Below are 17,880 nucleotides of genomic sequence, written 5' to 3'. Positions count from 1 at the left end.
TCAGTGATGAGTTTTTTAAGTTTTGAAATTTGACAAATGAAAAATGAAAATTCTGACAAAGTTTACCGAAATGTACAAACAGAAAAAATATTAAGTTATAGAAAGTTTGACGTACGAAAATGAAAATTTTTGAAATTTTTTACCTAATTACACAAACATGAAAAAAGGTAATACTAAATTTTACGAAGTTTGACAAACAAAAATGATGTACTTAACCAAAATTATTTTAAGTTACACCAAATTATACAAACATAAATAACAAACCAAGTAACATAAACACAAACAATAAAGTTAGTGTGTTAAAAGAAGAAATTTTACTTCTTAAGACAACTATGAAAAATGGATGTTGAATCCAACTATGGAAATCTTTAAATATAACAATATGATATCTAAGTTTCTTTAAGTTTTACAAAGTTTCAAATATTTATAGCATCTAAATTGTTACGTTTTTCTTAGTTTCAAAATTTTAGACAATCTATATTACTTAGTTTCACTTACTTATACATAGTAATAAATCTTAATAAATTAAAGTTATACAAAGTTCCAAATTCAAGAGATGCGACTGTTGCAGTGAGAAGGCGTGTGAGAGAAGTCGTGCTTCCTCAGGGAGTCAATCAAATTACCCTTAAATGGACATGTCACTGCTTGAATCATTAATTACATGATTTTTCTCAAACTAAATATTATCATTTTCATTTATTATCTCCAATACTGCTGGTTGCTGTCGTTAAATATATACATTACGTTTTGGATACTAATCTTTTCTTGCAAAATACAACAATATACTATATAAATTTCGTTAAGTTTTACATAGTTTTAAATATTTATACAATCTTAATTGTTACGTTTTTCTTAGTTTCATAAATTTAGACAATCTAAATCACTTAATTTTACTTACTTATACATAGTTATATATCTTAATAAGTTAAATCCAAGAGATGCGACAGTCGAGGAGTCTATCAAATCACCTATAAATGGACACGTTTCTGCTTAAATTTGGATGAGTGGTTCATTAAATTTCAAGGGTTTATCACTTATACAAGTAACAAATAATTTACGAGATTTCTCTCACAAAATAACCATTTTATTTTATCAAAGTTAGACGAACTTGGCTTCTCTCCCTCCTTCAATGATTCATAAGATTCTCTACAACGTAGCAACGACCAGTATCCAAGACTTTGGTTGTGCACGGATTGTTTTTTTCGGGTTAAACAAAATTGGAAGATATGATTACTTCTACAGATCGGCAAATCTCATTTACATGAATGACTGGCTAGACAAGGTCAATGATGTTCGAATGTTCAGAATTAGTTGCTACCGTGTGGGTAATCCAGAGGCCATATACTTGAGAGGTATGTATGAGTTCTTCATCCTCCATTTAGTTGGTAAGAAAAAAATATATCTTGCTGCTGAGAGAGGATGCTTGTTGGCCCTATTTGTATATGGTATGATGAACTTAGCCTTTAGTGTTGATGATGGAGGATTGGTTCACAACTACCATGCTTTTACTCGTCAACATGTTGATCAGATGTTTCAAATCATCAATAGTTGGGAACTCACAGGCCATTGAGATTATGAAAAACCTGCCATGTTTCTATCTATGGCTGAAATGATAGATCCTAATGTGACATATGATTGCTGGTACTCCAGAATCATAAAATTAGTGTTTGTAGTCTCCCTAAATGGATCAAAATCACGGTGGAAATGCGATCTTTGTTTCTGGAATTGTGCAGCTTGTGATATACACTTGATTGCTCGTGCATTGCCAATTGAAAATTAATTTTATCTACTTTTAATAAATTTCTGTAAATGACTCTTCACATTTTGTAATTTTTCTAGTTATATCTATAAACTAATGTTTTTTTTTTAAAATCAATAAATATATCAATAACATCAACTGTGTCCAAAAATTAATATAATAAAACATTACAATCTAAAAGTATGCATTAGTTCAATTTAAATAACTTGTATTAGATACAATGTATATTCATACAATAATATAAGTAGGAATTAATTTCTGTACAGTTACACCAAGTTTACAATTACACTAGGTTTTACAAAGTTTTCGGAAGTTATGGAGAAAGAGATCCGAATTTTGTGGATCGGGTTTGGATAGTCCGCGAAATAGTCCTGGTTGGGTTGTAATTATGCAAGTTTCTGTTGGTTTCATGGTCTTTTAATAATTTTTCTGATTTAAATAAAGATATATTTAATTTCAAATCCGGTCAGTTTCGGGCAGGAGTATCTCAGCTCTTTTTTTTCGGGCAGGAGTACCTGAGCGTTTGATTCTTCTTATTCTCCTGTATGAACCTCTGATGTTGGGCCACAGTTTTCGGCCCAATATCCTTTTCATTTTTTAATATTAAGCATGTTGCACAAAAAAAAAAGAGAAAAATGTATGTAAATGAATTACCTTCTTCAGCTCAAGCCTTCCAAGAACAACTCCTTGATGGTTTTGTCTCTAGAAAGCTGCTTATGCACAATCCATTTGACCACAACACTCAACGAGCCCTTGCGGTGGCGCCAACTCCTCCTGTCACCCATGAGAACAACCTCACTGAGACTATGATGATGCTTCTCTCAGTCCTCATATGTGGAATCATCTGCTGCCTCGTGTTACATTATATCATTCGTAGCGCATTCAGATGCTGCTCAAGTTTCATGATCTCCGAGCCTACCTTTATTCTTTCAACACCACACTGTTCATCAAACAAAGGAATCAAGAAGAAAGCTCTGAAGATGTTCCCTGTCGTGAGTTACGCAGATGAGATGAACCTGTCTGGGATTGGCGAAGAATGCGTCATCTGTTTGTCTGATTTTGTTTGCGGTGAAAAGCTTAGATTGCTCCCTAAGAGCAACCACGGGTTCCATGTTCGTTGCATTGACAAGTGGCTTCAACAACATTTGACTTGTCCGAAATGCAGACACTGTCTGGTTGAGACCTGCCAAAAGATCTTAGGTGACTCTAGTCAAGCTGATCAAGTGACAGCGACAGCATCAACAGAAAGCGTAATTATCAGGATTTCTCCTCTAGAACCTGAAGGAAAAGTAATTACTTTTAGAGAAAGCAGCTAATGAATGAAGCCATAATAGATTCAGAATATGTGCTTAACTTAGATAGAAGATTTTAGATCTAAGCAAAAGACATGTATATACATATTACCAAAAGAAAAAGCTAAAAAAAAACAGATTACATTTCAATCTTTTATGTCTTTTTTAAAGCAAAAAAAGAACATTTCAGTTTTTAGTAGCATCTCGCTGAGTTCATCAATTTTCCCTTTGCAAAGTTATTTTCTTAAACGGTGGAATGTAAATCATGCATTCTTATCAAAAGACACTACAGTTCATCTAACCGAATATTGATAAGTGCTAGTCGTATATAATTTTCTGTCACAGTCACTAAACAGAACAAATCGTTTCCTGGTTATGAATGCCAAGGTATTGCGTGAAGAAGCAGTGTTTAATCTACGTGATGAAATTACAGTGCAGACCTGATCCTGTATATGCTTGATAGTGACAAATGCATGAAAAAATGCATCTATCCATTTTACCTGCCCCACTTAATAAACAACCTATGCGCTCAAAACCAATCCACATGCATGAGTCAATAGGATACCACATGATTCTTCGTCATAATAGTTACGAAGTCAACTCTTTCATTGGAATGTAGACCCATCAGTCCAGGACCGGATCTTAAATTTAGTGAGCTTGAAACATTTCAGTAAAAAAAAATTTATAATTAGAAACCTATGTATATATAAAGAATCTATTGGAGTGTATAATATATAAAGAGAAGTCAACTTCTAATTAGTAGGAGTTTTTTGGGAAGAAATCCAAAAGTAAGTTCATGTAGGTCAGTCTCTTAGGTGTAAAATGGACAATGTCGTATTAATCGGGTAATAAATAGTGGAATATGGATTTCACCATCCCAACAATTGGTATCAGAGCGGTTGACGAGAAATCTGTAAGAATACCTAAATACCCTTCGAGAGATGAATGGTATATTCTATGAGTTAAGAAAAAGAGGTGTGTGTGTCGAAGAGATCAAGTCAAAAAGATTATGGAAGTCAATTGTAAGACACGAGATGAATATGATGCTTAGTTTGAGGGAGAAAATGTGAAATATCAAACTAAGTCCCACATTGGAGAAATAGACAAAGAGTATCTAATATATAAAGAGAAGTCTAACTCTAATTAGTACGAGACATTTTGGGATGGAGCCCAAAAGCAAATCCATGCGGGTCAGCTTCTTAGGCCCAAAGTGGACAATATCGTACTAATCGGATAATAATGAATTGGACATGGGCTCGATAAATTCCAACAATTGGTATCAGAGCGGTTGACAAGAATCTACAAGGAGACCAAAATACCCATCGAAATATGACTGTGAGGTATGTGTGGCAGAGATTAAGTTAGAAAATCCTGGAAGTTAGTTGTAGGACACGAGAAAAATGTGATCATCCTTAATTTCAGGAAGAGAATGTAAGATATCAAACTAAATCATCTTTATATTTTCGATGTGAGTTTTTCTCCGATACCTTCAAAATTTTTGGGAGCACCAAGATCCAGGGCTGGGCCATCATATAATTTGGTAAACAACTCGGTCCAAGTTTATTGGGAAAAGTTTGACCTAAAAGCTATAAAGCTATGCCTTAATAAACTCTATGATGGTTATTTTTTCTCCACTGCAAGAAGAGCTCATTTTGGGTATGTATACTATCTAGTTCAAGGTATTATCATGGTAGCCGGACAGACAAAAGGTTAAGCCAAACTATTCAGATCTACTAAGTGACAAAAATTAAGTGATAAAATGATTTATGATATGAAACATTGTGATAATTTAGTGGACAAAAGATTGTCGATGTACCGTTATAAAGTAAAAGACCTGTTCGCAATAGGCTGTGCCTATTCAGCCGATGTGTTGTCCACTTCAGTCACTCAAAGAAATACAGTGAATGGCCAATCTTACTTTTGTAATGATCTTTCTCTCTGTAACCTTTTCGGTTTTGTCAAAATAATACATGTTACCCCTGCCAGTTTTATCGTTACAAAAAAACATGAATTTCAATTAATTAGCTAGTGAGTCTCAAACTAAAATATTCCAAACAAAAGAATCATTATAGCATAACAGTAAAGTTTAATTGCTTTAAAGATTAAAAAAAAAAGAGATAAAACAAAAACAATACACTATAAGAAGTATTGTAATTGCTTAGCTTTATTAATCACAACTAGGGTTTGTCCGGCGCTACGCGCCGGGTTCGGAATTTGTGTTGGATTATTGAATTTGTATTTGAAGTGAAGTTGATGTAGTTATATTTGTAGCCATTCATTTTTGTATATGGAGGGCCAGTAAGATGCTGAAGTTGATGTTTTAGTTCATATAATAGATGCTGAAGTTGAAGTTTTAATTCATATATTTTACATATTGATGTACCAAATAAAATATAAAAATAATTGTAACATACCAAAACTGAAAATGAAATTTTAAAAAACACAATATCAGTAAAACAGAATACACATGTGAATAACACAAAACACAAAACATAATCAGAAAAGGAACACATGACTTTTAAAATAGCTATGAAAAATCCCTGACATATAACTTGGAAAAGAAGTAAAGAAAAATGAGGAGAACCAAAAACATTAACATTGTACTACCAGTACAATAATACAAATTGTGCCTTTAGTCAAGTTAGTTTTAAATAAGGTTCATGAGGAAAAACTCATTTTGAGATTAAGAGTGATGTTTTTTAAAGCAGATGGGAGTGATGTTTACTTTGCTTGCGTATCGTTCTACTTCTGTGGGTCAATTATATTCGTAGTTCATCTTAGATCAACTTAAAATATTATATCATATTCCTTATGACTCGCGTGAATTAATTGTATGCATAAAATTTGTTGTAAAGAAAACTCATGAAATCCATATATATGAAAAAGAAACGGACAACCAGGACAAAGTATTTTTAAAAACAACACAGCAGGAAAGATAGACCGTACTTAAGCAACAAAAAAAAAGAGAAAAGACCAGATTGCTTAAAACATTAAATGGAAAATGGTTGTTCGCTTTCAAGATAAGGCTCATTCCACACGTGGTTTCTTCGGAGCACTCCCTTCGCCATCAACTCCTTCGCCTGCTGATTCAACCCCTGGTAGACCAGTGGAGGTGGTGGCTTGCCCTGGTACAACAGTTGGAGGAATCGCTGGTTCAGGAGCCTCAGCACCTTCCTGTCATAAACCAAAAAATCACTTGGGTTTAGATATTGCTGGATCAACAAATTCACATCAGGAGAAGTATCAGCACTTACAGCAAAGTTTGGGATGGGTGCAAGTTCCCGTGCAGGAAAGATGCGAGAAACAGTAAAGGTTTGGTGATTTGCAGTGAAATTGAAGTCTTTTAGTTTGAGCTGGAAAGTGTAGATGTTCCCAACAATATCAGCTAGTGATCGAGGTAGCTCAGTGTCAACCTCAGCATTAACACCAATCCCCTACACACCGTTTAAACCGTTAGAAAACGTCACAATTTATCTAATAGCAAGCAACAAAATGGTTAAAAGATATAAGTCCCACCACAATCTGAGCGGCTTCCGATGCCAAAACATGAGTCAGTTTAGCAACCTCCTTATCAAAGCCAACAAAACCCGCAATGCCAGTGGCGTCTGACACAGAAAAAACCACCCGATACCTGTGGAACATAACATTTGTTTGGATTTCCTTTCATATCGCAGACAAACTTGGAAATCTAAATAACTACCTCAGTTCAGCCACAGCATTTGTTTGATTGCATGAGACGCATGTGAACGAAGATTCTTCGCGGTTGAGTTTCTTTGAACAAACAGAGCAGCCAATATAACACCATCCCTCATCTTGCTTCACCTCGGTTACTTTGGCAGTACAAAGAAACTCAATGATCTGTCAGCATATGTAAACCCAAATTAGTACCCAACATATTATAATAATTAAATAATTGCAAACATATCATCTTATCTTATACCTGAGGATCACCAGTTAAAACAAATTTGTTTAGCTCAGCAATGGTGAGTGGCTCGATCTTTTGTGCATGAACCACCTTTGTTGAAGACTCTCCCTGGTCTGTCCCACCACCGGGCAATCTGTAACAAAATAAAATGTAGAAGCAGTAAAAGATATGGAAAACTAACAATTAATATAAATAGTTATAGTTTGAAAAATATATGTATAGTTAAACTGAGGATTAAAAAATGAAAGGACTTGCCGATTAAATGCTTCCGCTCCGACAGTAGTCTCACAATCAAAGAACACACGTGTGGCAGAAGTCCCATTCAGATACAAATTGCCTGCCAAAACGTTCAGAACTATCTATGAGCATGTCCACCAGACTATCAATATGAGAACACTATGTACCATTGCAACGACAGGGAATATTGAAGGCAAGGCAATGCAATAACAGCTAACTCAAATAATCTCTTACCGGAAACTATCTTCGGATTGATGGCAGTCACCAGAACAATCATTGGCTCTCTACCGTATCCATCAAACTTGCTATGAAATGCAAGAGCCAAAGAATCAAACATGCTTACACAGACGTTTACACCCCTGAACATAATAAACGACACAAAGTTTAAAATGGATGTTTCAATTTTACAATGATAGAAAACAGATTTCAGAGAACCAAGCTTACCCATCCAGGCGTAAATTAAGCATAACACGCTGTGCCCCAGGTAGACAGTCAGTTATTGTGCTCCTTATAGCCCGAAGCTCACCCATAACGTCTAAAATTTTATCACACGAAGCCAACATTAATCGTTATATTAAAAAATCCAAAAGCAAAAAAAAACTAATCTAGACTAATACCCGGAAGTTGTTTCCCGGTATTTGCGAGCTCACGTATCTGTTCATATGTTCGGAAGCGGAAATGTTCGGTCGGTATCATCCTCGTAGTGGTTGCTAGCTTCTCAAACTCAGTCCCCTCATTGAAACGAATGGCAACAGGCCCATCGGTAAGCTTGAATTTAGGGTTGCTGCGAGTCACATCGAACCCACTTAAGGTGTACACAGAGCCTTCGGTTAAACGACCCCTAAACGTAAGTTGTACAGCCGCAGGAGACACCCTTGGATCATCGTCGACTGTTCATAATAAGGAATGGTTTTAATTAACAACAGAAAACAAATAATGAAAGAGGCTTATAGAATTCATATAAATTATAATTCTAAAAAATTTAAACCGAGAAGATAGAAACTATAAATGTCAAAAGATTAAATTTAAAACAGTAAAAAAATTATGATAGATGCTTACAGAAATCATAAAAATTATAAATAAATAAAAACAAACCGAGAAGATAGAAATTATGTCAAAAGATTAAACGGAATGAATAATTTTATTAGTGGTAAAAGAGACGGACCTCCGCCGTGTTGGAACATCTTCCGGCTCTCAAATCAGCAAGAACAGTGTATGAATTAGCCATCGTAATCGGTTGCTTGGAAATCGGATGTTTCCGGATTTGGTTCGAGTTGTAGTTTGCATAATAAGAAGGTGAGATATATATAGGTGGGGATTTTGGCAGTTTCGGAGCAAACGAAAAGGCCTGTTGAAATCTCAATGAAGGAGGAGTGGGAGAATGACGGGAAAACTGGAATTAAATGACGAATTACAGAAGTTATGAGGCGTTACGGGAAGGAGAGGGTGTGTTTTGCTAGGTGGTAAAGTCGGAAGTGAAGAGCTCGACGGAAGAAGAAGAACACAGCGTAATCCTAATCTATGAAACGCAACCTATCGTTTAAATTAAGGTGTTTAGCACAAAGGAAAAATAAAATAAATAAGGTGTACTGGATTGGCATGGGAATGGGTTTGGTATTGAGTGAATCCATTTGTAAGCCCAAAAAATAAGAGAACATAAGAGACAAAGAAGAATCACGGTTTGTTAAAGATGAAGCAGCGCGCGTGACGCGTGCACTGCGTGAACTCACTCACTCACTCAAGAGTCGACACGTGTCGTGTTTTCCCCCATCATAGAAAGGGACGTGGATGGCTTGAGGTGCCAGAATTGTCAACTTTATATATATAGATATGTACTCTTTATATAGAGTTTACAGAGAGATATTGTAGGAGATGATATACATAGGTCATCCTTATCTACGAGTAGTCATTATCTCTAATACAAGGAGTTATCATTATCTTAATAACATAGTTATCCTAATATCCCCCCTCAAGATGGTGCACGGTTAGTGATACCAATCTTGCTAAAGAGCAGTCCAAACCGAGTCCTTGGTAACGGCTTGGTTAATCCATCCGCAAGTTGATCTTTAGATGATACATGAGTGACACGCAGTGTCCCATTCTGAACTTGTTCCCGAATAAAGTGATAATCAAGGGCCAGATGTTTCATTCTAGAATGAAAAACAGGATTGGCACTTAAGTATGTAGCACCAACATTGTCACAGTAAATGGTGGGAACAGAGTCAACTTTGATACCGACTTCACGCAGGAGGGAGTATAGCCAGCGAACCTCAGATGCAGTAGCAGAGACAGCACGATATTCAGCCTCAGTCGAGGAGCGAGCAACGCCTGTCTGTTTCTTCGCCGACCAGGAGATAGGGTGCTGCCCAAGGAAGACAACATACGCTCCTGTCGAGGTGTAGTCATCTTTGTTACCTGCCCAGTCAGCATCGGAGTAGGCATGTAGAGATAAATTGCTGTATCGAGAGAGAAAGATGCCTGATGTGTATGTTCCAGCTAGGTAGCGTAGTACTCGTTTTGCAGCAGTCCAGTGTGTAGTGGTTGGCTTGTGCATAAATTGTGATAACTTGCTGACTGCAAAGGCAATGTCAGGACTAGTCAATAGTAGATACTGAAGACTGCCTACGAGCGTTCGATATGCAGCAGGATTGTCCAATGGCTGACCATCACGGATTGATAGACTGGTGGATGCACTCATGGGAGTAGGAACAGGTTTAGCATTGGTCATGTTTTCTCGATGAAGCAGGTCTCCAATGTACTTCCTTTGTGAGAGATGGAAGCCATAGTCTGTGCGGAGGACTTCAATGCCAAGAAAGTATGATAGGTCGTCCAAGTCTTTGAGTGAGAAACGCGAAGACAGTGTGTTGATGAGGCCACGAATATTTGTGTCAGAGTTCCCGGTGACAATGATGTCATCTACATAGATCAAGATGAAGAGGTAGGTGTTGTTGGCAATGTAGAAAAACAAAGATGCATCTGCAACAGAGTTTTTGAACCCAAGACTCAGGAGAAAGTTCTTCAACTCTGTGTACCATGCTCTTGGTGCCTGTTTCAAACCGTAAAGGGCTTTATTCAGTTTGCAGACGTGATTGGGTCGATCTCTATCAATGAAACCAGATGGTTGAACCATGTAGACGTCATCTGTAAGGTTCCCTTGAAGGAAGGCATTATTGATATCGAGTTGCTTGACTGGCCAGTTGTATTTAGCAGCTTGACCAAGTAGGAGACGAATAGTGGGAGATTTTATCACCAAACTGAATGTCTCATGGTAGTCTATGCCGGGACGTTGGTGATAACCTTTGCCAACTAATCTCGTTTTGAGGCAGTCAACGGTGCCATCTGCCTTGAATTTAGTGCGGAAGAGCCATCTATTCCCAATGACGTTGGTGGCTTCTTCTGCAGGGACGAGATCCCATGTGTGGTTGGCAATTGCAGCATTGAACTCTTTGAACGCCGATTTGCGCCATTGTTCATCTGCAAGAGCTTGCTGAATTGTGTGTGGTTCGAGGTGGGGAGAGAGTGTCGCACTGAGACAGTATTTCGGGTTTGGCTTGACAATCAGATTCTTCGATCGTGTTACCATTTGATGCTTTGGTTGTTGTGTGGCCTCCTCATGAGTATTGATGTCAGTAGTAGAGTCTGTTGCTGACGGTTGATCAGGGGATGATGATGATGTGGATGGAGCTACAGGCGGGGAAGAGTCATCAGATGGTGGTGACGGGTCTGACATTGTCACTGGTGAGTGATCTGCAGTGGGGGACTGTGGTACTCGCACCTGTTGATGAGACGTGAGTTGAATGGATGGCATCCACGCAGCTTCTTGAATATCCTCATTAGTGGGAGGCAAAGCTGCTAAAGAAGGAAAAGGAAACTTGTTCTCGACAAAAGAGACATGTCTAGAGGTGAACAGACGAGAAGTAGATGGATCAAAACAGAAATAGGCACTTTGAGTAAGAGAATAACCAAGGAAAATGCAAGGAGTGGATCGTGGTTCAAGCTTATTAGTGTTGTAGGGTCGCAGCCACGGGTAACATAAGCAGCCGAAAACACGTAACTTGGAGTAGTTTGGTGTAGCTCCAAAGAGGCGGAGGTAAGGTGAATCCATGGCGAGAACTTTTGTAGGCATGCGGTTTATGAGATAGACAGCGGCAGCGAATGCGTACGTCCAGTAAGAAGGAGGAATCGAGGCATGAGTGAGTAGGGACAAGCCTGTCTCAACAATGTGACGATGACGCCGTTCAGACATGCCGTTGTGCTCCGGTGTGTGTGGTGGTGTGGTGAGATGTGAGATGCCGTTTTCTGCAAGAAATGCTCGAAGTGCTATGAACTCTCCTCCATTGTCTGAGTATAATGTTGTGAGTTTGGTGTTGAATTGTGTTTCGACCAGCTGCTTAAAGTTAATGAATGTGGCTGCGACCTGTGACTTAAGCTTAAGAGGGAAGAACCACATGTAACGAGTGAAATGATCAACCAAGAGTAAATAGTATTTGAAACCATCAAAGGAGTGTATGGGAGATGACCAAACATCAGAGAAAACAACTTGTAATGGTCGAGATGAAGAGATAGATGTTTCATGAAAGGGTAACTTATGACTTTTATTGATTGAACACGCATTGCAATGAAGAGAATTGAGATTGCGACAAGAAAAACCAGGAGAAAAGCTTGAAGAAATCTTTTGTAAAATAGGAAAAGCCGGATGACCTAGGCGGTGATGCCAGTCGAAAAACGAAGAAGAGGTAGTTGTAGATAAAGCTAGAGGTGTGCGTGACTGATCTGGAGGCCATTCATACACGTTCCCATTAACTGGTGCGGTTAGTACCGGTGTCCCCGTTTGCAGATCCTTCACCTGAAACATGTCGGGAAAGAATTCAACAGAAGTTTGGTTAGTTTTGCAGAAACGGTTTACTGAGATAAGGTTCTTTTGCATAGCAGGTGCATAAAGAACATTGCTAAGGGTAAAGTGTCGAGAGGGTGTTGTGAGAGAGAGTGAACCAGTATGTGTAATTGGTAGGTTGGCACCATTACCAATCATAATCCCATCCGGTCCAGTGTACTGCATATGTGAAGCCAAGTTGTTCATGTCGGATGTGACATGATGAGAAGCTCCACTATCCATGAGCCAAGCATCAGGATGTTGTTTGTTGAGCAAGGCAGTGTTTACTGTTGGACGCCACTGAGGATTGTTGTTGATATGAGACCCTGTATCAGCTGAAACAATTCTGAAGGAAGGGCATCGTTGGACACTATGACCCTGAGTACCACATGCTTGACAACGACCAAGATAAGGTCGAGGTCCACGGCCACCATTGTTCTGATTGAAGTTGTTATGATTGTTGTTGCTGGTGTTGCGAGGTGTGATCGAAGGTCTCCAAGAGCCACGGTTGTTGTAGTTGGGATTGTTGTTTCTGGATGCAACATTAGCGGTGACAGGAAAGTTTGGTGTTGGCGGTTGATCACACATAATCATTGCTTCTCTGTTGAGTAGTTTCTCAGTGAGTTCAGAGAATGAGATCAAGTTGTCTCTACCGTTCACTGCATCAATCTCCGATTTGTACTCTTCTGGTAAGCCAGCAAGAATCTGTTCAATGAGATCTTCTGCATCAATGGGTTTGCCAAGAAGCGCAAGTTCATCAGATTTTGTTTTGATGGTGCGCATGTATTCACCGATTGTTTTGGTGCCTTTGACACAGCTCTTGATCTGATATTTGAGCTGTTTGATGTGTCCTCGGGTTGGAGTTCCAAAGACAAGATTGAGAGTGCTCCAGACTTCATGAGTGGTGGTAGCGCTTGCGACCAGAGGTTGAACTGGAAGTGAGATCGCTCCAATGATGGCGCTGTACAAGAGTCTGTCTTGACGACGCCACGGTGCATAGGCTGGGTTTGGCTCCACTAGCCCATTGTTGGTGAGTACCGCTTCTGGTGTTGAGGGTGTTTTCTCAAGGAAGCTGTGTAGTTCATGTCCTTCAAGTAGAGCTTGGATCTGTTTGCTCCACATGAGGTAGTTGGTGGTGGTCAAACGGGTGATGTTTGACATATTAACAGCAAGTAGGGTGTTCTCCGGATTACTTGCGTCATAGATCGCAGTGCGTGTTGCTGTTGCGGGCATGCTACCTGTGGTTGAGGATTCTGTAGACATCGTGTTTGATGTTGCTTAGATTAAAAAAAAATTATTGGATCGAGAGGTGCTCTGATACCATATAAGAAGTATTGTAATTGCTTAGCTTTATTAATCACAATATGTACTCTTTATATAGAGTTTACAGAGAGATATTGTAGGAGATGATATACATAGGTCATCCTTATCTACGAGTAGTCATTATCTCTAATACAAGGAGTTATCATTATCTTAATAACATAGTTATCCTAATATACACCACCATCTGTTCTGTTTGTAGAATTCCCCTGTTTGTACCAAGTTATTTGTAAACCAAATGGCAGAGAATATAAGATCTAAGGACTCCCATTTCCAAGTAAGACTGATAACAAAAGAAAGAAAAGATGATTATCCTGCTGTGTAACATCAACTTTTATCCCAAAGATACACAATCTTCCCCAATCTGATGTTTCACTAAACCAACTATTAGCAAGTAGAAAGAAAAAAAAAGTTCTATGGAAGCACCTTTCGAAGAATCCTGCTTTGATTTGGAGCTACAAAGAAAAACATTTGATACTAGATTCATGTAGATTTCTCTCGCGATATGCAGCCAATGATAATGAAACCACGTAAAGCAAATGGGACCTATTGCTTTTACCTCTTGTTTAAAAATAAATAAAGAAAAAACTGTATAGAAAAAGAAGGAGCAGATGGATACTGGTGCTATGAGACTGATCCTTGTCGATAAAAGTAGCCTTTAACGAGATTGATTCAGAGAGGCTTTGTCCTTTTGGCTTACTCTATAGGCACCTTAAGTTACTACGGATGGGGTGGATTCCTGTTACTCCTAAACATACGTGGAAGTCACTTAACGGATATATTTTATCCGTACACCTTCAAGAACAACACAAAATCAACAAAACTTTTGAAGATCCACTACTTATTAGTTAAGAATAGTATAAAGGAAAAGTTAAATAAAATCTTGCTTATTTTCTTATACGAGACCAAGCCAACTTATCCATAGACGAGACACGGAAAACTAAAAAAGGAGCATAATTGGAAACTTAACATATGAGTAGCTTGGTGATTTCTTCAGAGAGAAGAAAAACATATATTAGAAGCCTTAATACTAAAAGACACAGTGAGATATTATCTGAATGTTGTGCTGCTGCTGCTATGTCAAATTTGATAGGGAAAGTTCATGGCTGCTCCAGTTAAAAGCTCATGGGTCCTTGGAAGCAATTCAGGGAGATTTGATTTGCTAAAGCCACATGGCAGCAACTGGTATGATGGACCCCATTTTATATAACAGTATATGAAGCTGCAAATTAATTTAATAAAAACAAGACACTAAAAGTCAAGGACATCAGTGTGTGCTTGATCTATATAAATATAAGATAAATTAAAACCTTACCTTTACTTTATATAAACCAGCTCCAACAGAAACTTTGAACACCACAAATCTATCTTAAACCCCAAGTTAATCATGTCAGCTTCCATGTATGTTCCCACCCTGAAACAAACTAACATCCTTCAAGATATTCTTGTAAGTTCTTACTCAAGAAGATTGCTACTTGATCAATCACCAAGTCCGACACTGGCCCCATATGTAGATAACAACTTTAATGCAAATGTTGTTATGGTCCTATCTGTCCTCTTGTGTGCATTCCTTTGCTCACTTGGACTCAATTCTATAATAAGATGTGCCCTGATGTGCTGCAGATTAGCACCATCGGAAGTAGGTGACGGCCAAACAGCAGCTCGCGTGACTAATACAGGAGTTAAACGGAAAGCCTTGAAGAGTTTCCAGACCGTAAGTTACTCTGCTGATTTGAATCTTCCTGGCCTAGATACACAGTGCGTCATATGTCTCTCAGAGTTTGTATCCGAAGAGCGTGTGAAGCTGCTTCCAACATGCCACCATGGATTCCATGTCGGGTGTATAGACAAGTGGCTTAGTTCACACTCATCATGTCCCACCTGCAGGCACTGCCTCATTGAGACCTGCCAGAAGATCGCCGACTGCAGCCAAGCAAGGTCGTTAAACCCTGATCAACCACCACAAGACAGCATCATCGTGCAAATTGCACCACTACAACCAGAAAGATGGATACGCTGTTTTAGGTGACACTAGTCACCTAGAGTTAGTTGCAGTTAGCTTGTTTAAAACTACTTTGTGGTTAGAATTAGTCAAGATCACGTACATGCGGTCCACAAGTTTCGCATTTCCACTCTAAAATTGTAAATATTGTTTGATCCAAAAATGGTGTATTTGTAGAATCATAACAATAAAAGATTTAAGAATTGAATTTTTAAATCCTTGAGGCTTAGGAGAAATCAACAAAAAATCAAATGAGAAATTGAACATAAAAAGATTTTATTGATTAAAGGTTCATTACAAAGATGATTACAAGTGTAAAGTGAATCTTAAGATCTATAAAATCTCTATAAAAGTATGTTCAAAGTGTAAGAAGAGGAGAAGATCCTTTCTAATAAGGAAGTAGTTCCTTATTTATAGAAGCAAAATGTCTAGGGCTTCCCAGTAATATGGGTCTTGTTCATTGTCTAATGGGTCTTGTTGGAGGGTGTCAATCCCATACCCAACAGTAAGTCCCCCCAAGTTCGGAGAGAGAGATGAAACTGATCTCTGCGGATTTCACGAATAGGATTTATGAGACAATGAACTCATTACACACTCATGTCGTAGACGAATTGTCATGAACAGATCGTTATAGCTAGGTTGTCATAAACGGAGTGTCATGGTTGGACTGTCTCGGACGAGCTGTCACAGACATACTTCGATTCCAATCGGACATCTTACTCGGGGATAGTTGCGTGAACGATCTGTGTAGACAGTGTTCTGAACTACCCGAGCGAGTCGCCATGGATGAAGTGTCTGTCGACTAACTACCAAGGACAAGTCACCACAGACACCGTCATGAACGTACCACCATGAACGAACCGTCACAATCAAATCGCCACAACTGACTGTGAGAGAGCGATATGCACCGAGTAACGGCAAGGGAGCGAGCCGAGTGACTGCTAGAGAGCAAACTGAGCCTAGTGACTGCTAGAGAGCAAGCTGAGCCGAGTGACTGCTAGAGAGGCGAGAGAGTGATCCGTGCGGAGTAACGGCGAGAGAGTGATCCGTGCCGAGTAACGGCGAGAGAGTGATCCGTGCCGAGTAACGGCGAGAGAGTGATCCGTGCCGAGTAAAGGTGAGAGAGTGATCCGTGCCGAGTAACAGCGAGGATTGATCAGTGCCGAGTAACGACTTCACCGAACAATTGGCTCGACGGTGAGATGCTTCATGGTTGTTTGCCCGTAAATCTTGTGCCACTTCGAAGACTTCGAGCTCGTCTTTCGAAGCGTGAGGACCATCTCAATGACTTTTGGCTCAATGATCGTAATCAACTCTGGTTCATGAAAAGCATGATCATGATTAGATACAAACCAGAAGAAATAATCAAGTTTTGTGTAGTTGATAAGCAAGCGATGATTAAACTCATGTTATTGCTTTTACAGTTGGCGCTAGAAGGAGGGGGTCAAGGAGAACAATCTTCAAAACTTATCAAATTTGGGAAAATCCTAGATCTAGGATGAAAAAAAAAAGAAAAAAAAAAGGAGAGAGCTTTCTCTATACGATTTCATTATCCGACAAAATTTCAAAGCCATGGGGACTTCTTACACGGAGCTCGAGCTCAGTCACGTCCTGGAGGAGGTCGACACCAATCGCGACGGCTTCATCAACGTCGACAAGTTCTTCGCCTTCTGCCGCTCGTCCTCCTCCGCTTCCGAGATCCGCGACGCCTTTGATCTGTACAATCAGGACAAGAACGGGGTCATATCCGCCGCCGAGCTCCACCAGCCGCATGAGATTACCAACAAAGCTTGGCTTCTCCGATCAAGCTCGACCTCGCTTCTCAGATCTCGAAAACGAAGCCTTAAGCTCCATAAACGGCGAAATCTTGAGCTGTCTTTGACGGAGCTTGAAAGGAAGAAGCTTTCTCTTCCCTTTATCTCTATCATGATGCTTCAGCCTCGGTCTGGTGAAGCTTCTGGGAATGCTCGAGCTTCTTTCTGTGTTACAATGAACTGAGTTTTTCGAGGTCAAGCTAGAGTCTTGGAAGGTCTTCGATCTCGTGGCCAGATGGAGAAGACGATGACAGAGAGAGACATGAAGAAGCGATATTCGTTTCCTTCAGCAACAGAGTAACATCACTTTCAAGATGCTTGGAGCTGCTAGCGAGATCTTGATCTCGTCCAAACCACGACAAGCTTGCCGCAACGTGAACCAGCTTCTCGTCAAGAAGAAAGAGCACATAAGACTTGAGCTTATCTTTCAGATCATCTTTCCGAGAAGCCATGACTTGTTGCTTTCAGCATAGAGACACCAAAGTTCGAAACTTTCGAATCTAGCCGTCTATTCCGCGTTAGCAATCACTTCGGCAAGAGCACGATCTTGGCAGAGTTGATGGTCGGAATACAAGGTTGAGTACTACCATGTCATCAATCCAAGCTTCGAGATCAGACTCCTTAAACGCATGTCTTCTTAGAGGTTGAGACTTCTCGG

General features: G+C 39.2%; 3 protein-coding genes across 3 annotated transcripts; 2 read left to right on the top strand and 1 right to left on the bottom strand.

Annotated features, from left to right (window-relative positions):
- Positions 1-2,394: 2,394 nt before the first annotated feature.
- On the top strand, positions 2,395-3,075 carry LOC108830773 (E3 ubiquitin-protein ligase ATL76-like). Its single transcript, XM_018604357.2, has one exon. The coding sequence runs from the start codon at positions 2,395-2,397 to the stop codon at positions 3,073-3,075; it is 681 nt and encodes a 226-aa protein (XP_018459859.2).
- Positions 3,076-5,944: 2,869 nt separating this feature from the next.
- LOC108821355 (uncharacterized) lies at positions 5,945-8,797 on the bottom strand. The gene is made up of 10 exons (XM_018594396.2): positions 8,379-8,797; positions 7,831-8,103; positions 7,658-7,748; positions 7,448-7,572; positions 7,232-7,313; positions 6,992-7,109; positions 6,752-6,909; positions 6,568-6,682; positions 6,306-6,485; positions 5,945-6,225 (listed from the first exon to the last, which is right to left on the bottom strand). The coding sequence occupies exons 1-10, from the start codon at positions 8,395-8,397 to the stop codon at positions 6,079-6,081; spliced, it is 1,308 nt and encodes a 435-aa protein (XP_018449898.1). The 5' UTR covers positions 8,398-8,797; the 3' UTR covers positions 5,945-6,078.
- A 5,646-nt stretch (positions 8,798-14,443) lies between these two features.
- LOC108821428 (RING-H2 finger protein ATL78) lies at positions 14,444-15,578 on the top strand. The gene has a single exon (XM_018594468.2). It carries the CDS (start codon positions 14,794-14,796, stop codon positions 15,433-15,435), a length of 642 nt encoding a protein of 213 aa, XP_018449970.1. The 5' UTR covers positions 14,444-14,793; the 3' UTR covers positions 15,436-15,578.
- Positions 15,579-17,880: the final 2,302 nt, after the last annotated feature.

The sequence above is a fragment of the Raphanus sativus genome, unplaced genomic scaffold (genome assembly GCF_000801105.2).
Source record: "Raphanus sativus cultivar WK10039 unplaced genomic scaffold, ASM80110v3 Scaffold0373, whole genome shotgun sequence".
Lineage (NCBI taxonomy): Eukaryota > Viridiplantae > Streptophyta > Magnoliopsida > Brassicales > Brassicaceae > Raphanus > Raphanus sativus.
This window is presented reverse-complemented; position numbering and strand designations above follow the sequence as displayed.